This window comes from Leptinotarsa decemlineata, unplaced genomic scaffold, assembly GCF_025532065.1.
Source record: "Leptinotarsa decemlineata unplaced genomic scaffold, Ldec_3_MD MMD2_tig00026330_RagTag_RagTag, whole genome shotgun sequence".
Taxonomy (NCBI): Eukaryota; Metazoa; Arthropoda; class Insecta; order Coleoptera; family Chrysomelidae; genus Leptinotarsa; species Leptinotarsa decemlineata.
This window is the reverse complement of record NW_027412690.1, coordinates 6,084,398-6,108,680: the sequence shown is the minus strand read 5'-3', so window position 1 is coordinate 6,108,680 and position 24,283 is coordinate 6,084,398. Positions and strand designations below refer to the sequence as shown.

General features: G+C 34.5%; 1 protein-coding gene across 7 annotated transcripts in view; it reads left to right on the top strand.

Moving 5' to 3' along the window:
- LOC111517492 (uncharacterized) overlaps positions 1-24,283 on the top strand; it is a 297,412-nt gene that overhangs the window by 254,835 nt on the left and 18,294 nt on the right. For 6 of the 7 annotated variants that reach the window (XM_074182893.1, XM_074182894.1, XM_074182897.1 and 3 more), the window contains one exon: positions 4,797-5,008. In XM_074182893.1, the coding sequence (XP_074038994.1) occupies positions 4,973-5,008 (36 nt within the window). In that variant the 5' untranslated portion in view covers positions 4,797-4,972. Of the gene's footprint in view, positions 1-222; positions 322-4,796; positions 5,009-24,283 lie in introns of those variants that run through there. The other variant, XM_074182899.1, reaches the window with a different exon arrangement.

Below are 24,283 nucleotides of genomic sequence, written 5' to 3'. Positions count from 1 at the left end.
GCTCATTCATTTCCACAATGACAGAAGTTTAGAATAACATTTTAACACCTTATTACAAAATAGCAATAAATCACCGTAATTGAAATATTAGCAGTTCGACAATGGTAGAAACATCACAGCTATCTGTGAAAACAGTTTGTTAAATATATTAGCGCACGGTCTATAGAATAAACAAAGAAACAATGACAGCTGGTAATAAGTGCCAACCAGGTGGATCATGACGACTTAGTTGAAAAAGTGATGGGTTCTTTAATAATTATTGGATTTGCCATGGTGGATTCATCCAGTAAAGCGAAGTTGTTTGTGAATTCATGTTATAATGTAAGTCGAATAACTGTATAATTTTTTCAATCTATAGTTTGTTGTATTCAAAATTACAGTAAATTGAGAAGCGTGCTTTCACATTCACTAAATAACAAAATACAAGACGTGGTTTCATCTGAAAAATATTTACTCTTCGAACGGGCCACCTTTCAGGTGGCCCGTTCGTTACGTTATTTTCTCATATTTATTCACGTAATGAACTGAATGCCGTTGAATCTACAAGGTTCATGTCAGTAAATTTTCTTCACATCTTCGAACGAGTCATTCTCTAAAATTGTAATTTCAAAAGACTTTCAAACAATATCTGTACTATGCTTTTACCATGATCATGTTATCTGTGTTGACAGAAATATCTTTGTAATCGAAAATAAAACGGATAAACACAATACAAATATCCAATGCCACAACTGTATCTCTCCGTATGGTCAATTGAACACAAGAAAATCCAACAGGCATATAATAAATCTGCACCAAGATTTTATTCATCGAAATTTCAATATTTGATTTGTCTTTGCAGTAGCCAAACCGCAAAAGGGCATTTATTATTCAACAAAATCATTACAGAATGAAATAAATAGGTTCACGTTTGAATTATAATTTTTAAAGACGATAAACAAGTGGGATAAATTCAAAAATTTACCAATCATTGACACATTGTTGAGAAACTATTTTTCACGCTTTATCAGACGATAAATATAAAGTTTGGAATCATCAAATCTACAATATATTCAGTCTCAATTTACTTCATTCTATTGGAATAACAACTTGTGATAACTGTTTTTCTCACACTTCAATATAACGGCTTTCATCCATTTTATATTCAACAAAAGAATGGAGGATATCAAAAGTCTTCAGTTCCACATGTCATTGTATTTCATTGAATACTAATTATTGTTATTTTTTTCCTCTACAAAAAATATAAATTATAGTGCAACTGAAGTTATTAATAATATTATTATTTCCGTCTGTTTTTTTGATGTGATTGTGTGTCTAAAACGTTTTTCACATAGTTGAACAGTTATCAGTTATCACTAGAAGACGATTGTGGATACTAACAATCGAAACGTTGTGTCATAACTTGGTTTGAAATCTTTCAATTTTTATTTTTTAATTTTTTGTTTTAATTTTTTGTTATTTTCGGTTAATCTTTTTGATTTTTTCAGGTTTATCAAATCAATTTATATTATATTAGACAATGGAAGTCCGAACTGATGAAATACACCACGAAACATTGTCAACCACCTTCAAACAAATCATTTTCTTGTTCCTTGATTTTTAATATAATGAAACTTTCTTTGTTAAGTTTCCAATGCTACTAGTTTGAAAGAAATTAATATTTTTAAAATATTATAATTAGTTTGATCGTGTTGATAACTTGGAACTTCTGAAAATGAAAATATTTCTCATCCGTAAGTTAATACTTTGAAGTAAGATATATTTTCTATCTTCTGTTCAAAATGAATGTAGTCAAGACAAATAAATATGTAGTTTTCAATTGCACAATAGGAAACTAATATTGTGAAATGCGAATGTGCGATGTGCGGTGCGACCCCTCATTTGCATTATCACAATTAAATTCAAATTTTTTGAAATTCGAGTAGAAATTATTATGATTCAAATTTTGGGAGATTTTTTTTATTTGGAATCCCGGGAGGTCTCTTAGTTTCTTCTGGAACTCAATAAAGTCATCGTAATAGCGATAGCTGAAGAAACCACTAAAATATTTTATGAATAAATGAATAACAGAAAGATTTCATTATCATCACCCAAGAATTTCATCTGAATTTCATGGAATGACAACTTTTATAGCGAATGTTTGACGTAATTTGGTCAAAATTGGTCGCTCAAGCATTGATCCTGAATAAGTAGTTCAAATCGATATAAAAGAGAATGAAATACAATGATGGGAGTATCGCATTCGAAACATTTGCTTCGTTTCAGACAATCTCGAATGGTTTTCATTAGTATTTTTGGGGTATTAGACTTCCATAATCTGAAAAAAAATTTAATGAAAAGCTTGTATCTGGAGTATGATTTGAAAAATGAAAATACTTCAATAAAGTGTTTCAATCTGATGTTCAATTAGATAAACTTGGAAACCTTAAAAGTGGGAATAAGACACAAAAAGTAAAAAAGACATCCATCCAGTTTCAAATTGTCAGTGAAGGAAAATTCATCAATTTTCACAATGAGATGATAGCTGATGTTATGATTGTGGAAATTGATAAACGAAATTGAACACAAAATGTATTGAACTGTTCTTAAAGTTGTTCGATGCATGACAACGACGTCTTATCCAAATCTGTGTAAATCCAAGATGGATGAAATTGAAAAGGATTTATTCGAAATTTCCATCGCTTTCTCAGCTATGTGGAGTCCGTGGTAAAACCAGTGGTGAGACCAACTGGTCACTTTTATCCGGACATTGGACAACAGTGATCTATCAGCTTTCTAGGCTTAGTATTGGGTATCTCACAAACCTCATAAGACATGTAGAACGTCCCTCGCATGAATTGGAATACGGATGCCATAGAAAACCTTGATCAAAAATAGCCAAGGTTTGAGCATCCTTCATTGATGTTTGCAGGTTGTCACCTACCTCTACTCTCCGGAGAGTTACAAGCACAAATTAGGTCTTCAGACGAGACATATTCCCATAACAGTTAGTTAAAATTTTGGTACTGATGAAAAAGTGACGCGACAGTCCAGAACAAAAAAAAACTGTCCTTCATAAGGAAGATATTCTCAAAGTGCTTCAGAGTTTGCGATGGATGAAGAACACTGGATGGATACTCTTCTCAAGTCATCATCCATCTGATAATATCCACTCGATACCATTGGGCTCTTGAATCGTATTTTAGCCCTTTGATATTAAAAACACGGGTGATTTTCTCTTTGTTCCCTTTTCTTTGAAAGTTACGAAAAACCCTGGCGGAAACTCCGTCTGCTTCTATTTTGGTCCAACCAGAAAAATATTTTTTTTCAATTGACATCTCTATCAATCCATAGAATGTCTACATATCCATTACCATAGCATAGACCGAGAGTAGGAAAAGTGAAGCTGAGATGAGCATAATTTCATTGCCATCGTCATTCCTAATTTGTTTCTTTGGTAAGCATCACGATGAAATAAGCGATTGCTGAAATTTATGGATAAATCAATTCGTTATGAACTTGGGAAATAAAATATAAATACAAACCAAAATTTCACTCCTCCTTCAGAACTGAAAAACCAAATTTATTTTTAGAATTCTTTATCAATAGATATCTTTTCCACCAACCAATTTCCTGGAGTATTTGAAGTCCGCTAGATACTCGTAAGGACACCAAGAGGATTGATCCCAATTCTTGGGGTTCTTGTTGAATACTCTTCATAAACGAAAAAATAGCACAATCAATACCAATGGCCGCTCTGGATTGAATGATTCTGTACAGTCTATCTTGTGAATTTCACTAGTTCGGACTTCCATTGTGTACTATATAAAATGATTTGAAATCCCTGAAACAAGTAAAAAAAATAATTAAAAAAGAATAGTTGAAAATAACAATTATATTAAGCATTTTCAACTATTCTTTTTTAATTATTTTTTTTTACTTGTTTCAGGGATTTCAAATCATTTTATATAGTAGACAATGGAAGTCCGAACTAGTGAAATTCATCACGAAACATTGTCAATTACCTTCAAACAAAAGTCTATCTCGTCTTGTGCTTGTAGATCTTTCGCTGGAGAAATCCTCACTTGTTCACTTTGTAGCAAATGTTCAAGAGGTAGCAAAAACGTATGTGATATTCTGGAAATTCGACTAGTGTTTCCTAATATTGACTGATGACCAGTCCGTGCAAAGCTTATTGTTAAATCATCTGAAAATGGAACTTTTAACGGGTGATGATCAATTATATTGCCAAACATACGCCAAACTAACTGACTATTATAAGAAAACAAGTATAGCTGAGGCACCAGTCAATCTAATAATAACACTGATGATCATCAAGCATTACTCAACCTCTGACGGAAGCACCAAACTCTTACGCAGGTTCGAAATTGATGAACACTTCAATCTAGCAGACCACTATTATAATCTTCATGCAGTCATTGTTCACTGTGGTTCTGGTATTGAATCTGGTCATTATTACGCATTGGTCAAAGACGCAACGGACTAGTTTAAGTTTGACACTAAATGTTCTGGCGATGTCTTGAATTTATTGGAGCTTCTGGAGACACCCTACATTTCGTTTTATGAAAAAGTGGACATTGTCAGATCAAGATCTTCAGATGATGTGTTGCTGCAGATTTTTTCGGGTTTTCCTGCAGCTGAAAAAGCAAATGCACCACTGTAATCAATAAATCGCCCCGGAGCGCCAATTAATGTTTGTTGTTTAATAATTTCATGAATTGTATTATTTTCTTCTTTACTATTTATATTTTGCTTTCAGTTTTTACTAATTTTTTAACAGATTTATTTTGTTACAGAATACCGGTTGATGTACATAGGAGTTCCCTGTGAAAGAGACCAATGTGTTGTTCAATTTTAGTGAAATGTTTTCCTACCATTATCCCAAGGAGTAGGAGTGAAAAAGAGGATCGAGGTGCAAGGGTTGGTGTTGCCCTTAACCCTCGAAATCCATACCACGCCAGCACTGACTACTATGCGAATTGCACACTGTATCCGAGCCCTTATTGCGGTAAGTGGTATTTGCTTCATAGAATTTAAATTTTCATATTCCGAATTATTTCAAGTAGAAAGTAGAATAATTATATTTTTTCTATATTCATGCAAAAAACCATATTGAAATATATGCTAGGAATCGCACGTTGAAACTTAAGGCTCGTTAATCCTCAACCCGCATTAGTTTTCCCTTCTGAAGGGTTGTTGCTCTCGCTCGTAATTAAAAAATAGAATTTAAAAGATTTTTCATTAGATATTCAGTGGAAAATTTGGTTCTCTATTGCATTAGTCCATTAAAATTTTCTTTGTATTCATTTGTTATTCAAATTCAGTGCTTTGTGATCATGACAAACATAAATATCGAACGGACGCTATATTTTATTCATTTTCTATAATAATTACTAAAATTATTGTAGTTTTATTTGTTTCATAGGATTTCAATTTCCATTCCTTAATCTCTATATGTTCTCAATATTCATACCAAAAACTAAATCCAACTATATGCTAGAAATACCATGTTAACGTAGGTATAAGACCTCGTTAATTATTTGCCGGCACAAGTTCGACTTCTAAGGGTGGTTGCTCAAGCGACAGCGGAAAACTGATTTGAATTTTATATACTTTCCAACGAAGTCTTCGCAAAAGCGATTCGGGACGTCATTTCTATTGATAAGTTAGATGATCAAGATCAAAAATTATAGAGCTTCAACATATTTTGGAAAAACAGAAAAAATGGCCTCATTTTTGAATGTACAAGATATTAAAATTGCATATAGAACAAGTAATAGGTTGGGAAGGTCAGTCAAAAATAATGAAGGCAATGAACTTTTATCGCAGGATCGTATGAAGTAGGTATATATATCAAAAGGGCTCCACGAGGTTTAAACTTTATAGGCCAATTATTTATATCTTTTATCCCATTATTTATGCCAACGGAGATTGGGAAAAAATTTGTTAGTTAACAATTGAATAACTTTTTGAAAAATGGTGATAAAACCAACCAACCATTCAAGTGTTAAGAAGATACCAGATTTTTTTCAAATTTTCAAAATGATATTTTATGTTATAAAAAAATTATTTCTTTTGTTAAACTCTCTTTAGCGACAGCGGGCTTATGCCGTAACAGCCGCGCGGAACCCTATTTTCAACGTCAAATTAAAATTATAAATAATGGAGATAGAGTTTCGGGAGTCGAAACTTTTTTATCGGAAATTTCCTCCCCTTTAAGGAACTATTTTCAAAAATGCTTAAATATTAATATTTTTTGAGTTATCAACGAAAAACTAAATACCAATTGCAATTTTTTACCTGCACCAAAATCCTTCAAAAACATTTTTCTAGAGGTAATTCCGATTCAAATGAGCTATCGCTCATATTTTTAGGACCTTCATCTCTATTTTTCTTGTTTTTGAACTTGTTGATTAGACTACTTACCGTTTGAGAGATCCCCATGCATAGACTCGAATTTGGGTAGAACAATATGAGCAACTGTTTTGAAAGTTGAACCTCGTTTTCATGAATAAATTATTTAATGCGTCTTCCTACGTATCTTATTACTTGTGACATTTTCAATACTTGTAACGACATGACATACATCCTCATAACATCACCTCATTCTGTGATGATTCGATATAAGGCGATAATTGGGTGGAAATAACAAGATTAAGGCGGTCAATCTAGAATCCGGGTGCGACTTTTTAATTAGACGCTGCCCATCCCGATATTACCGAAGATATGGAGGTTGTTCGGTGGTCCACGTCATCCAAAGCGGCTTACAAGGATACTCGTTTAATTACAGATGTACTTATCAATTCCGAACTGATCGTCAACAACTCAATATTGATTATACAACAAAGCCCCGAACAAGTTTTTCGGAATTGATTTGTTCGGTATTTGTTCAGCTTGTTTTCGGCTGAGGACATCTTTATATTTTCTGCTTGAATATGAAAACTTAGTGATATAACAAATGAACCACTTCACGTGAATATACAGGGCTTGACTGAATAAGTGTAAGACATTTAAGGAGGTGATTCCTCATCGGAGGTCTTTCCTTCATTGGAGCATCCCTTGTTAAGATACAGCCCCTTAAAAGGGGTACATAAAATTTGTATGAACATTTTTTCACAAGCACTGAAAAAGTAACAATATTGAAATGAGCCTGACGTTTTGTACTACCAAAAATACACTTAGCCAGTAATTTATTTGGTTTACCCCATGGGTGTGAGGGGTGGAAAACGCAACCCATAAAATTTATTTCCAATGTAACTTTTTGTCTTATCATTTGTTTACCATTATTTCCGATAGCCTGTTTTATTCTTAACAAAAAATGTCTCTTGGGTTTTTTGCCCAAAATAAACCAGTTCGCAGCAAAAAATTATTTTACGAACAACTACAGAGATACATCGTCATAAATACGAACTGGATGTATTGTTATTTTGTAGTTAGTACCTGCATTAAACGATTAAAGGGTAATAAACAAAACTAATTTGTCATTAACAAAACACACAACATGTAGAAATCATAGTATATGTTCAATATGTCTACATTCAGACATTACGCATGCGTCTAGACATCGATTCATTGAGCCACGTATTCGCTCAAATATTCCTGGAGTCTCTCTGATTACCCTGCACGCATCGATGATGCGGTTTCTTGAGTCCCCTACATCGCGAACAGGAGTACGATAAACCAAATGCTGTAAATGGCCCCGAATAGAGAAATCGAGAAGATTGAGATCCAGGGATCGAGCGGGCCAGTTCTGTAGTCCTCCTCGACCTATCCACTGATTTGCATATGTTTCAGTTCAATGCTGACGTGCTACTTGACTAAAATGGGCGGGAGCCCCATCATGGATAAAAAACATATCCCTTCTGACGCCCAAAGGAACTTCCTCCAGCAGTACTGGATGCACTTCTCTTAAAAATTGAACGTATGCCTCACCATTTAGTCGAGGAGGTAGAAAATGAGGCCCAATTAAATCATCCTCGATAACTCCGAGCCACACGTTGAGAGAAAACTGTTCTGATGGTTAGTTTAGACAAGAGCGTGAGGGTTTTCATCAGCCCATATGTGGTAATTATGAAAATTAATAATCTTGTCCCGAGAAAAACTACATTTGTCTGTGAATTATATCGTCTTCAGAAAGTCACAATTTCTTCTAATCATTTCCAGCATCCAATTGCAAAATTCCAGACGATTCGGAAAGTCTCGCGGTAACAGTGCCTATACTCGTTGCAGATGGTAAGGGTATAAGAGTTGTACCTTTAAAATTCGAAATACCGTCATATGATGAACATTTAGCTGGAATCTTTCTAGTGCTGGTAGTAGGTTGTTCTTCAATCAAATTAAGTACTGCTTCCTCAAGCTGTGGTGTTCGTACTTTTCGATGACGACCACAATCCTGCGTTCTTTTGTCGAATGAACCATATTCTCGTAATCTATGTGAAGAATGCTGCCGTTGAGGATACATTTCAGCATATCTTCTAGAAGCTTCTAACCCATTTCCCTGCGATAGACCGTAAACGTAATGCATCTCAGCCATTTCCTCATTTGTGTATGCCATTTTGATAACAAGTGAATTATTAAAGTAACAAATTAAGAACAGAACAACAACACACAATTAGTATTAATTCAATTTCGAAAATTCACACACTGACAGCGTCATACGAATTTAATTGTCACTATTGCTAATAGCGACCTACTAGATAGATTAGTTTCGTATTTTCGCATTCATGACGATGTATCTCTGTAGTAGTTTTTGGGCAAAAAACCCAGGAGACATTTTTTGTTTAGAATGAAACAGGCTATCGGAAAATTTTTTAAATGGTAAACAAATAATAAGACAAAAAGTTACATTGGAAATAAATTTTAGGGGTTGCGTTTTCCACCCATTACAACCATGGGGTAAACCAAATAAATTTCTGGTTATGTGTCTTTTTGGTAGTACAAAACGTCAGGTTAATTTCAAAATTGTAACTTTTTCAGTGCTTGTGAAAAAAATTGTTATAAAAATTTCATGTACCCCCTTTGAAGGGTTGTATCTTAACAAGAAATGCTCCAATCAAATTTCTTTATATGAAAGATCCTTTCTTTTTTTCGATGAGGAATCACCTCCTTAAATGTTTTACACCTATTTAGTTACACCCTGTATAAAAACTGAGAAGTTAAGTAAAAGAACAAATAAACAATGCTTATAAAAACTTCCTTAACGAAAGTGAACGCAAAATTAACAAAAACACAAGTGCGTTTTGGAATTTCATGCAGAATAAAAGAGGTAACTCGAAAATTCCCGGAGTTATGAAGGATGAAACTAAAACTTACACCAAACCGCAGAAAATTATGGGTGCATTTGCAAACTTCTTTAAAAGTGTTTGTATTATATCTGATGTCTCTTCATGTGATACCCTTGATAACTGCACAAATAATTCACAAACAATAATTATCGATCAGGTGAATGAAGTAGATGTTATCGAAGCTGCGACGAAACTGAAAAATATACTAATTGTCGGTCCTCATCAGGACGAGTTTCGTAGTTTAAGATTGTTTTTACCCTTTACTGGGTACCCTACTTCATATATACAATCTATGTTTGAAAACTTGTGAGTTTTTTGACATTTAGAAAAAAGCTCGAGTATGCCCAATTTGTAAAAAACTATAGAGCCATTTTCAATACTGAGCAATTTCTCCAAATTATTTGAAATAATATTATACTCCATAATTTACAGTCATATATAAAATATCATATCAGATGATCAGCATGGGTTTGTAGAAAACAAGTCGTACTTAACCAATCTTCCATGTCTTTCACAATGTGTTTCTAAAGCCTTGGATAGGAAACTGCAGGTTGACGTCATTTATACAGACAAGCAAAAAGCGTTTGATCTCATTCGTCTCAGGCGTCAGAATTTGGTTTTTTGGCAAAATTGGTGAAACTCATGTCAAAGTATCTACTCAATAGAAAACAGTATATAGAGAATGAAGGCTTTAAATCTGCTTTATTTACTCCCAGCTCCGGAGTGCCCCAAGGCTCGAATTTAGGACCTCTTTTGTTCTTGATCTTCATTAATGATTTAACTAAAAAAATATTCTAATAAAATATTCAAGGTGATAGAAAATTATAGAGACTGTTTAAACTTACAGTGTGAATTAGATCTGATATATGATTGGTGTTCCAATAATCGTTTGAATCTTAGCATTGCTAAATGTCATGTATTGTCTTTCTCCAGAAAGTTTAATACAATTTAAATACGAAATTGATAACCATACCATAAGTCCAGCTAATGAAATGAAAGACCTTGGCATTAATTATAATCAGAAATTCACTTTTGTTTCACATATAGACCAACCTGTTTCGTCCGCTAGTCAAATGTTAGGCTTCATAATGAGAAACACCAGAGAATTCAGAGACATAAAGGTGATAATCACGCTAGACTATTCTTATGGGAGGTCCAAACTAGAATATGGGGCGATGATCTAGTATCCCATTTATAATTCTCACATACAGCAAATTGAAGCTGTCCAGAGAAAGTTCTTGAAATTCTTGTCTTTTCGCGCTATAGGTATTTACCCTAATAGGGGAATTGACTATTCCATCCTTTTGAACCAATTTAATATTATATCACTGAATACACGTAGACTCCTCATTATGGTCACATTTCTATATCATTTAATGAATAATCATCTACTGTGCTCCGCTCCTACAAAAAATGAATTTTTGTGTACCACGCCTCAACTCAAGATACGAGAAAACATTTCATTGTCAGAGTAGTAGAACAATTGTTCATCTCAGAGCACCAGTAAATTTAATGTGTTATAATTTTAATTTAGTATGTGTGACATTAATGGAAACTCTTTGAACTTTATCAAGAATTGTATCTTACATAGAACCTTTCATTTATAGTTTTTTTTAATAATTTTCAATTGTTTTATGTCAACATTGTGAAGGCTAATTTATTCATAATATGTCAATTGACTCTAATTATATTATTTCATTTATATTATTCATATCATTTGTAATTTGTCAATTGAATATGTAGAATATGAATTTAATTGAGTTGAATGTTATTTTCTTTTCAGTATATTTTCTTTGACTTTTTCTGCAATTTGGTATACCTACACCTGTTGGAAATAAAATGCCATCTGTCTATCTATCTATCTATTTACTCATGTGATAATTATCAATAAAAATTTTGATGGCATCTGAATAATAATCAATTAAATCAAGTGCAGTTCAATTTACAGCTTCGTTTGTTCATTCCACGAAAAATGCATTATGCTGAGTTGTTTTTCTAATATGAAGCTCCAAGATTCAACTTGATGCATTCCAGACTTTGTAAAAATTCGTATATCGGGAGAATGACATCCTTGTGGAAAAAGGCGACCTGAATTCAACCATAATCAGAAATGTTCAACAGAACATAAACAAAATGATCGTTGAATAGCTATTTTGAAAATTCCTCGATGAACCATTCACAAAAATTATCCAATCGACGCATATACGATTGATCTCTCTGTTCCTTTTTTCTGATATTCCACAAGCCTTATCAGAATAAAAATTCGCATTGCTGTCGTGCCAACTTGTCGTCATGAAAACAATTTCAGATAAAGTAGTTATTTCAGCTAGGAATGTGGTTATGTTTTGTCTTACATCGGCTCGATTCACCATGAATATACTGGTACTAATGGAATTACTACAATAATATGTGTAGTGCTCCTGAAAAATTAGACTTTGTTTGAAAAACGAGAAGATTCTTACCTTTTCTTAAAACTCATTATGGCTATGTATTCATTGGTTATAGAGCTTTTATAGATTGTCAGATTGGAATTGAGAAGTACTTGAATCATTATATAAACATAATTTCCCCTTTTTTATTATTTATTATGTATATATTAATAATGAAGCTTTTATAGATTCTGATATTGGGATGAAGAAGATTTTTAATTTAGTACTTCAACCAATATCAGTTTTTTTGAATTATGGAAATTCACGAAGAAAATTGAATTCGAATCATTTGATGTATAGTGACAAATATTTGAACTTTCTAGCTGCCTTTGGGTCAATTTTCCAGTATTCCTAACAGTTTTTCTAATGCGCGGAGGATATCCATAAAGAAAGAAGTAATAAGGCTTCCTTTTGACAAGTTACAAAAAACTATATATTGAAATTTTGTTTGCCATGTTTGTGCAGTTATTTGTCGCTGATGTCAAGTTGATCATCATTTTAACAACGAAACCTTGATATCATTATGTTCTGGCGATAAAACAAATGACGGACAAACATAAAAGCAAAAATTTCAATACTGAATAACATACTATTATGTTTCTCATTCTACAACAGCCGACTGTTGCGTCTTTGCACGCTTTGAAGTCAGTTCTCCAAGGGCAGTACACTAAGCTGACGATCGTTTTGAGTGTGGTGTGAAATGATGGAACCATGTTTCTTCCATTGTCACATATCGACGTATAAATTTGGGTTTTTATGATGGAACAACTTCAAACACTGCTCAGAATCATCAATTCGTCGTTGTTTATGGTCGATCATGAGCTCGCGCGGCAACCACTTGAACAGAGCTTCTGCATACTCAAATATTCATGCACGATATGTCCAACACGTTTCTTTGATATTTTCAGAGCCTCAGCTGTATCTACCAACTTCACTTTGCCGTCATCCAAAATAATTTTTTGGACTTTTTTTATGTTTTTGTCGGTAACAGCCTCTCTTGGGCGTCTACTGTTTGTATTTTCCTCGGTGCTTATTTCAAACCATTTAAACTTAGCAAACCAATTCTCAACAGTCCGAATAATGTTCATCAAGACTAGCTTTGGCTTCAACAGTATTTTTTTCGCAAGAAAGCGATACTCTCCTTACACATGAAATTTTTTTTTATCTATTTTCTTCAAACTAACAAAAGTTGCTTCGCTCAAAATGTTATATCCCACAAACTAAAAGTCAGACATCTGTGAAATTTGTAAAGATGTTTTTTGAAGGTTACGAATAACTAAAAATAGCATGGATTCGATACTAGTAACGCCATCTATGTGGCCATCTACGAACTTTTCTGCTAACCTATTTTCGATTCTACCCGTGTTCTTATTGACAAATTTGAACAAAAAATAGTTATTGTGACATGACTGTGAGAGTTTCGCGGACTTTTGTCGATGATGATGAGTACTATGAACATGTACATTGTGTATCGTCGATAGTTACGCAGTGTATGTCATATAAGTACTTTTTCAGGCAAACTTTTTTCACCTTGGCTCACTTGTTGCAATTCTCTTAGGGATTTCCAATTTTTCATAATAAAGCCCATGTTATCCACCAGTAATGAAACTTTCTATGAGTGAAATAATTTTCAAAATCAGTTAGGCATTTTTTTATTTCACAAACTTACAAAATAATCAAATTTTTTTCTTTAATTAATTTATTTAAGATTCAGATCATAACTGAAATGTATACATGCAGATGATCCTAAGTAAGAACTCATACGAATTTTTCATAGAAAATGTTACTCCTTAATTTTTATACCTATTTCTTCGGGAGCAGCAGCCTATTATAAATTTTGTAAAGTGCTAACCGGCGACAAGTTTTGCGTAGGAGTACGTACATTATGAACAGAAATGTGCAAACACAACTTGTAATGTAACTGCGGCATATCTGTGAATAAGAAACTGCAGAAAACACGCATCTTGACTACCCATACGGTCTGAAGCTAGCAACTGGTCGTCTTCATGGTGGGATTATCTACATGTGGGTTTCGCTTAGGAGGATCATAAATCGCAAGTTTTTCTAAATTTATCTTGGTCTGCATGCAGACTGATACGGGTCGTTATTTATTTGGGCTTGCTCATTTCAATCAGGACAGTTATGAATATCCTGAAATTCGTGTAGGAAACACGTAAAACAATGGCACCGCAAAATATGGAAGATCAGTAACAGTTTTACAAAGCTTGCACAAGTGAACTTCAGAGCGGTCAGACTAAAAATACATTGCACAAAAGTTCACGTGCTGTTATTTGGATAGTTATCCTCACAACAGATACACCGACCAAGCGTCTTCATTTCATTCAGGTTGGAGCCCAGCTCCCTTACCCTTTTAGCTGATTTTTGTCGAAGAAGGACAAATAATTTCATGACTAAGGATATATTGGCGGTATAAAGTCCTCAGATATCAGTACCGCCCTTTACGGAGTAGGTACCCATACCAGGCTGGGGTGGGATGGATGAAAAATCAATTCGTCCGTTAACGGGGGACATGAGGGCCTCATTCGACAGAGTGTAGGGGCCTTCTATATCGGGATAGGTCATCTACAGCAGGGGTCTCCAAACTGTGGCCCGCGGGACAAATCCGACCCGCCAGTGTCATCAATCCGGCCCGCGAAAGCCAATGATTTACTGTCATCAATCTGGCCCGCGACAGCCTATGATTACCTAATTGTTGTTACTATTGCTGTGATAAGTTGAAGAAGAAAACACAGAATGATAATTACTCGGTTTTATTTACTTGCAAGGTAAAACTTAACGACAGAAATGATAACAAAGAAAACTCAACTTAAGTATCCAAGTTTAAGCATATTAATAACTAACAAATAATTGAAATGAATCACAGTAAAATAAAAACACTAATGAGATTTATGTAATTGTGATTTTCCACCGACAATACTTTGTAGTTGTGGATCAATTTTACTTGTACCAATTCTCAAAAGAGATTTAATATGCTCATCGGTTAATTGAAATCTGTAAGCATTCTTTGTGTACTTCATCTTGGAAAACGTTTTCTCACACAAGTAAGTAGTACCAAAAACAGAAAACAACCCACGAGCAAATTTATGCAAATTATCAAATTGTTCCAGTGGAAGACTCTTATAAAATTCCAACAAAGATGAATTTTGATATTTGTTCTTAAGCATATCACTGCACCGTAAATCAATAATTTCCGGTGCCATGGTTTCAATGTCAGAATCAAAAGGATTTTAAAATAGCTTAATTTCACTCGCAATGACATCAACATCTGAAAAACGAGTATCAAAATTTATCTTCAAAGCACTCAAAGTTTCGATTGCAAAATTGACGGGAAATTCAGTCTCTGTAGTGTGGCTGAATATTTCACATGTTTCAAAATGTGTAAAACATTTTTTACATAATTGCGATTGAAATAGTATTATTTTCTGCCTGCAGGATTTGATATTAGTGTATAAATCAGGGAGAAGCTGATTTTCTCCTTGCAATCTCAAATTCAGTTCGTTCATATGATTTGTCAAATCGACATAGAAGGCTAACTTCCACATTCATTCACTATTTTCTAAATCGGCAAAAGGGCGCTGCTTCTCATTTAAAAAAAAATTTGATCTCTGCTCGAAGTTTAAAAAAGTGCTTAAGGACTTTTCCGCAACTAAGCCAGCGTATGGCAGTATAATATGGTAAATCATTTTCTCCAATCTGTTGAATAAACTCGCGGAATTGTCGGTGATTCAGCCCAGTGGATCTGATGAAGTTAACAACTGATATGACTGGTTTTAAAACTTCATATCCAAACATTTTCCGCACAAGGACTGTTGATGAATGATACAATGTAAGACTAATGGTTTTTAACCACCATCATTTTCTACAGCTTTTAACACAAGTGCAACCACTCCTTCATTTTTACCATACATATTTTTGCCTCCATCAGCTGTTATAAATTTCAAATTTCTCCATCGAAGGTTCTTTTTATTAATGGCACTTTCAACTCCCTTAAAAAAATCTGCCCCAGTTGTCGTGCCGTGAATACTATCAATATCAAGAAGTTCTTCATACACTTCATAGCTTTTATCTACTCCGCAAATGAAAATCAACAACTGAGCAGTATCTGACACATCCGTTGACTCATCCAATGCTTGAAAAAACCATTCATGATGTCCATTTTTGTCAGACAGTTGAGATGATATATTTTCTGCGATGTCTTGCACCCACCGAGCCACGGTGTTTGATGACAAACTGACACTTTTAAATAAATTTACCTTTTCGGGGCATATTTCTTCGGCTACTGCAATCAAGCATTCTTTTATCATTTCTCCATCGGTGAATGGTTTGCCACGTTTTCCGATTTCAAGAGCCACACGAAAGCTGACGCGAGTTGCAGACTCTTGTTCAGTATTCGCTTTGGTAAACAAAGATTGCTCGATTTGAGTCCGCGTTTCAAAGCTTCAAATTTTTCCTTCCGCAAACTTCCTGTATACTTGGAGTAACTTTGAAGATGTTTCGATTCATAGTGTCGTTCAATGTTATAGTGTTTGAGAACAGCTATGGTTTCATTACAAATTAAACATAGCACCTTATTACTGGACTCAATCACAAAATACCGATAGTTCCATTTTTCTTGGAACGTTCTGCATTTACTGTCGATTTTTCGCTTCTTTTCCATACTAACAAATCACACATAAAAACAATAAGTCAAATCAAAATACTTTTATTGACGGGTGTTACTTTATTTCACAATAGACAATTTCGCTTCCTTCGCCTTTCCTACGCAGACTAACTCACAGTTGCGCCGCTAGCCTTTTTATATGCAATTATTACTGCCATCTCGAGGTGATCGGAATACACTAGCTAGAACCAGAACTTTCTCGAACCAACGCGGTAATTCCAAATATTTAATTACGCCTAATGCCACCTAGCGGGTAGCTGAAAAAGATAGTACATAGAACCACTACTCGCCACTAGATGTCGTTAAGTGTCACAATACACAATAATATTTGAAATGCAAAAAAAGCGTAAGTTTGCTTAGGTCACGCACTTTGCGACTATCCTAGTCTAGAAATATAGTTAAGGGCAGAAATTGGCCCGTGGAACAAACTGAAAAAATCATTATAGCCCGAAGGCTTCAAAGTTTGGAGACCCCTGGTCTACAGCATAATCTATAGCTTTCCTAACTAACACAACAGAAACAGCGTAGTATTTGCTTTGAGGACAACTATAGCACTCTATCCATTGCCTCATCCATTTTGGCAATGTCGACCGCAGTCGTAGACGAAACATGCAGAACGCGGCCGGCAAAACCGGAAAATAGTTTAAATCAGTTACCTCTAGTCGTGAAAGTTTATTTTTTTAATGAAATAAAATTAGCTGTAGGTGTGGGTGCATAAATTTACGTTACGTTACATGTGAACATATTTGAGTATATACAGTGCATTTCATTACCCTTTACGAGCCACCCTGAATAACCAATTTTATTCAAATGGATGACCCTATATTGTTTCGCATTATCAGATGCTCCATGGAGTTCAACAAAGTATAAAACAGATGGTCTGAAACTTATGGTTCGGGAGCTACAAATTATCAGAGTTGAAAACGAGCCACTCTGAATAACTTTTGAAACAATGATATGCAGGAAAAATAAAAGAACAGGTCAACAATTACAGGAGGCCACATTTTGAAATATTCATTCTAGACACAAATATGGAAGCAATAAATCAGAAAAAAAGATATTTTATTAATTCTTGAATCAAAATCTGATGACTAGACATTGACATTGGTCATTGAGAAAAAAAAAATTGAAAATGTTCAAAAACATTTCCACCAACTTCCAGACATTGGTACAAACAAGCTTCCATTGCCGCCCATGTGAGGGCGGCAATGGAGGTTTCTCTGCAATGCCTCATTATATTCTCTCTCAAATCTTCTAATGTTGTTGATTCTATCTCAAACACTTAAACTTCAAATGACCTCATAGAAAGAAATCTACAGGAGTGAGATCCGGAGATCTTAGTGGAGATTCTGTAGAACCTCTCTGCCAAACCAGCGACCATCCAAAAATTGTCGCACTGGAGCTGCATAATGAGCAAAGACTATTTCGTTTTTGAATACATTTATATCCTCCTCAATTGCCATATTGATGCACAGTATTATTTGATTCTCCAACATATCCTATATCGACAATTTTGCCGATTCATCTCTCCATTCAAACTAAACGTACATTCATCCGAAAAACTGAAAACATTTGTACAAGTATTTCCTGATTCTCGGGATAAATTATGAAGAGATTGCGAATTTTTCATTAGTTCAACGTGCCCTAAATCTGCGGAACAAATAGCTTCATCGTTGACAACTCCTGAACGATTATGCTTTTTACTGTTAACAGATCTTTAACACTTTGTTCAAATTTGTTCAATAATTACGAAACGTATTTGTGTTGTACATTTCTTCCCGGGTGATTATCATTTAACAGACGGGCAGCAGCTCTAGCCCTAATTTCCATTCTGGTAGTACAAGCTCACTATTTATAGGTGGTTTGCAAATATGGAATTGGTGTTTCCATTTATGAAACTGTTTCTATGCTCTTTAATTCTTTGGGAAAATGTTCTTCCAGTTTGGCCAATATACAGTTTTGGACAAGAGCCACAAGTCAGCTGATATACTCCTGATCTTGTCCAAGACTGTATATTGGCCAAACTGGAAGGACATTTTCCCAAAGAGTTAAAGAGCATAGAAGCAGTTTTATAAATAGAAAGACCAATTCCACATTTGCAAACCACCTATTAGCCGAAGGACATGAGTTCAATCAGGAATACGATGTGTATTTAGAAGGGAAGAGTTTGAAACTCAATCTTCTAGAATGTTTAGAAATCAATAGATTCAGGAAGTCCGGTAATTTACTGAATGACCAATTAGAATTAAATAACTCTCCGTTATTGAATATTTTTTCAAATGTGGAAAATGGAACATAAGCTCAGGTAATTAAATTCATTACAAACATAGGTAAAAAACCAGGTACTTGAAATTCAGGTACTTGAAATTCAGGTACCTTAAATTGCAGAATAAGGTATATATAGCACTTAATGTGTAGAATTAGTTATTAAGACACGCCCGAGGAAGCCATTGTATGGCGAAACACGTGTTGCGTTTTTGTAAAACTATCTAGTGAAAATCACACAATAAAGTATTTTTAGAATACGTTAATACTAATCATATACGATTAGGCTTAGTTATGAGTCGGTTAGTTGCTGGCGCTGAGTCCACCAGTAGAAAAAGATACACTAACAGATTTTCCACTACATATTAACTCGCTCTACTCAAAAATACAATTCACAATGGAACGAGAAATCCAAGGGACTTTAGCCTTTTTGGATGTTCTTGTGAACAGACGTGAAGACGGTACATTGGACCATCGAGTGTACAGAAAACCAACAACACAGACAGATACCTGAACAAAAACTCGAATCACCAGCCACAATAAAAATTGAAAATTATGAACATTTTCAGTCATCCAAATGTATTTCTTTCATTAAGAAGAACTCAATGGAATATTTGGAATGCTATTTTTTATTTCATTCATCTCAAAACACGTAATTGGAAGTGGTATTCTTCGAACTTCTGCATTAAAGTGTACCTCTTGTATTACAAAAAAATGTCGAAGATTCAATACAGTGCTTTTTTATACTACTTTATAACGAGATAAGTTTCAAAACTTCCACTTTCTCACTGGCACATAAAAATGAATCGCATAATATATTAGACATTTTGTTTTAATAAAACAGGTCCACTTCGTTCACAAATACCAGTTCCTATTGAGATTTTCCAGCTGAATGAAATAAAAAATAGCAATGAAACATTTTTTAAGGAAATCACGTCAACTACTGAAAATTTTCAATTTTTGAATTTTTATTTCAAATCTTGGCAAACATTTTTTTTGTTTCTTACTACATCGAGTATCAAATTTGAGGAGAATGACTCCATTTTGAGAAGAAATGGCCACTTGTATTATACCATTGGAAAGAGATATTTTTATTATGAAATGCTTTATTTAAAAAATAGGATACGTCATAATATACAACAATGATAATAATGTTAACATCAATATACATATAAACACAATAATAGAAAAAAAGATCTACTGATACGATACCTACGATAATTGAAAATACAAAAAAAATACATTATAATTCGGTATCACCTTAATGGTCTCTTAAATGGTCTAATATATTTCTTTTGAACAGAAAAAGACTGTTAGAAAACTTAACATTTTCTGGTAGACTGTTTTACTTAATAAATTCTTTAAAAATTGATGTTTTAGTGTTGAACTTTTTTGTTTGAACATTTACATACAAATTATTTCTTATTCTAGTATTATACTGATGGATTTGATTATTGAAAATTACAAATTTGTTAAAACATGACGGTAGAAGATTATGCAACGTTTTGTAAATATAAATCATCGTTAAATATGTAAACCTACTTTCTATAGAGTATTTAACATTAAAGATATATGGGTACTCCTGTCACATCTCAAAGTTTCTGTAGTTTTTGTAGTGTTCTCATTTAATTTAAAATCACTTGTGTATAGAAGAGTGGGACAATATTCGACATGTGGTTATATAATGGTCTTATATGCAGTTATCCGTGATTGCATATTTCTTCAAAAATGTTTTCTGTATGTAAGTGAAATGATTATTCATTGATAGATGCTTGTCTAACATGAATCCTAGATATTTGAATTCAGTAATGAGCTCAAATTTGTCATTTTTTATTTTCATTTCAATTTGATTTAAATCTAATTCTCGGTAATTCAACGGTGTAGTAAGTATCATAGCCTTTGATTTGTTGACCTTCAGCTTCAATTCATTAGTTTTTAAATATGTAGCAATATTATTCAATGCTTCATTCATTTTTTGAATAGCTTTATCACTAGCTGATACTAGGGCATCATCAGCAAAATAATGTTCATAATCACATTCATTGCATTTGCTGATATCAATAATGTAAATCAAGAATAGCAATGACCCTAAAATACTTCACTGCGGAACCCCGTGGTCTACGCTTATTGCTGTTGAGACAAACTCACTTGTGGGTAAACCAAAATAGGTTTTCGATTGTTTTTTTAGTAGGAATATCGGCAGTTATGAATTATATTTCGTTCCAAATTTCAGATACGTCACTCCAGAAACAAATAAGTCCACCGACCATGTTCGTGGAATTAAAAGCTCCGAAATGCCGTCTCACCATATTATCTACACAACAAAACCAAACACCCGCCGATCACGATCCCAAAAAAAGTATTCCTTTTTCCACTTTCACACGTAATGTAGATTATGCAGATAGAAATATCGCATTCATACATATGAAATTATGTTGTCAAATCCAACAATTGCACAATTTATATTCCGCGACTCTTGACAGGATAAAGTGGTATTCGGCCTCCTTTGTTTTTCGTGTTGTTCTTTTTCGATGTCGCTCGCGGTGCGATTTGTAGCATCTACGGAGCCTTCCTGAGCCTACCGGAATGGCTTTTATTTTCGAACGTTGAGCCAACAACAAAAGATTTACAAGGTGATCAACAAAAAGGACCTAAAATCTAAACTGGGTTTGGATAAATTTGATATAAAAAAGTATATGAGAAAAACGTAAAAACTTATAATGAATACTAGCGATCGCCCCGGATCCACACGGTTGCAATGCTGAAATTTAAGGGCACCCCCATGCCCCCTCCGGGTTGAGTGCCCAGAGTTGAAATCTTCTTCAAACGGTTAATGTGTGCAGAACATCCCATCTCGTCTATCCACCCCCGCTCCTCCGAGCCTGTCCTCAACTTACTGATGAGCACTTCAGCAAGAGTAATATCTGACCTTCTTTGGTCGAAAGTCAGCCTCTAGGTGCTTTTACTTTCTGATCTGTTGTATTGTTTTATCTTGACTTTCCAAACTGAAAGACATCGCGGTCGAGAGCTTCCCGTTGGTCCTGAGAAGAAATTGTTGGTTTTACTTTGTTGGCCTCCTGTGTTTGTCCCTCTCTCGGAATCTGGGGTCATCCCTGTTCAGTGCGTTATGTAGGTCGCTTAGCGCTGGATTGTCGTGCGCTCGAATTGTGTCAAACGTGTCCTCTGCGTGTTTCCTCATGTATGCATCTACGTAGTGTATGTTCAGGTCTAGATCCCGGAATATGTACCTATTCGGTACATATCTTGGAGTGTTTACGGCGGCCCTTACGTACACGTTCATAAACGACTGGACCTGTCTTCTGTATGTGGCTGCGCATACACTGGCACCAAGCAGTGCAGCAGCTTCACTTTCAGTCCCATGTTGCTTCTTCGACCTATTATTGGTAATAGGTTTTGTCGGGCAGATCTTGCCATTCCTATTATCTGCCTTACGTGAGACCTAAACCTAAACGTTAATCTTTTGTCTAGGTTAACCCCCAAGTATCTAGCTTCGTTGGTCCACGAAATCTCTTTCCCGTTGAAGATGGCGTTTCCTTCCGAGTGTACCATCCTCCGAGTGAACAGTATTGCCTGACTCTTGTCAGGGTTTACACTGATCTTCCACAGGTTGGCCCATTCCTCTAATATATCTGCCTGTTGCTGCAAGTATCTGGTGACGTGTGCTTGGATTGTTGATCTCGCCAGCAGAACTGTGTCATCCGCATAGAACGCCAACTTGTTAAAGTTGTTCTCCGGCTTGAGCACGTCTGCTGTGTATACCGAGAAGAGGTGTGGCGAAAGGATTGCACCTTGTGGCACCCCTGCTTCCAGTAATCGCATCGTTGACAGTTCTTGTCCTACTCTGCAGCGGCATCGCCTATCAGCTAGAAAAGACTCTATTAATCTCACCGTTGGTTTCGTGTAGCCAAAGTTGATCATTTTAGCCAGAAGTCCATCATGCCAGACTCTGTCAAATGCCTTGGAGACATCTAAGAAAATCATTCATCATTGCACATCTACAATATAAAATGAACCTACATACAAAACTTTTTATACTTGTCCTAACTTTTAAACGTTTTATGCGATTAACTTTCGTTTTAGAGTTATGAATTTATCGATGTTTTACAAGAATTTTCTGCCTCACTGCCTCGACAATTTTGTTTATATTATTTCATTCGTTTATGCATAAAATATAAGTATTAACAAAAAGTTATCATTGCTTATTGTGTAATTTCTACGGTCAATTCAGATAGGAATCATAACCAAAAGAACACTCGACCAACAAAATATTTTAATTTCTAGCCAGAATTTAGTTTTCTATTATTATCATCCATAAGTACCTTGATTGATTCCAAGTAGATTTTTCACCAACCCCATTCTCCAAAAAGTTAGAACATTGTGTTTCTAATATTGAACTTGCAATTAAACCCTTTTGATGTGTTATTTTGTTGAATTCTATGTCGGAAATATTGAACTGAGTTGTATAGTGTTTTCAAAGCTGAATTGACAGTTATTCCTGAATAATAAGACCAGCACTTTGGTACTCCACATGGACTGAAAACAATTATTGTAGATATTTGAAGCTTCTCTCCGTAGGTAAATATAATGCGACTCTATTTGTGGACCCTATAAAAATGGTATAACCATAATTCATTTCAAGCTCTGTCGCGTACTAACCTGATGGTTTTATCAGTTGTCAATTGGTATACGTCTAAAAACACTTCACTTTTGTTCTTCAAAACATGAAACTTTTTCATCGCAGTTTATTAAATTTTTTAGAGTTTTGGCACCATACATCGTGAAGATTCAGTTTATGACTGTTCAAAAGCAATTCTTCACTTTGTACTTCAACCATGTGAGTTTCAGTTTTAATTTTTTCCCTTTATCATGAAAAGCTTTCGTATTAAAAGTCAATGAATGCATCAATATGGTTTTTGTTGAATACACTCGTTGTTTTTACCTCTTTTATTATTATCATTTTTGTCTGGTTTCAAAAAACCTTCCTGATTGTACAATTTAATGGCTCATTTTTTGCTTGCCTATATTGTTTTGCCTTTAGGTTTTTGCAGAGATTAATGAAAATATTATAATTTTCGCTAATTTCAAAACCTTTGTCATTACTCAGTGGCATGTATTCTTCAATATCACTTATTTATTGAATACCCTGTATATTGATAGTTATTCGTTGACACAGCTGTCTCAGCTCTCTACAACTTTCATTTGAAACAGTTTTCCGTATCTCAAATGAAAAGGGGCTATTGCCGACCCACGTATTGTTTATACACCCTGTGTGGAAACACTGGTGAAGCATTTGAGAAATATCCACATACAAAACACCCTGTACATTACCTATAAACTATCTGATTAGACGATACCAGTAAACGATTCGAATGAAGTCATCTTATTTAAAATATCGTTCATATCTAATCCGATACTAATTTGGATATGGAATTTATTCATCTAATAAAACTCTTATCTCAGTTCTTAAGGATCTAAAGACCCAGTTCGCTTGTGAAGAATACTAATCGTTATATTACCAACGATTTTCCAAAAGAGGGCGACATTATTCGTCGCAATAATGTTTTTCCCAGTGTCAGCTTGATAGATATCTTTTAGTTAATATG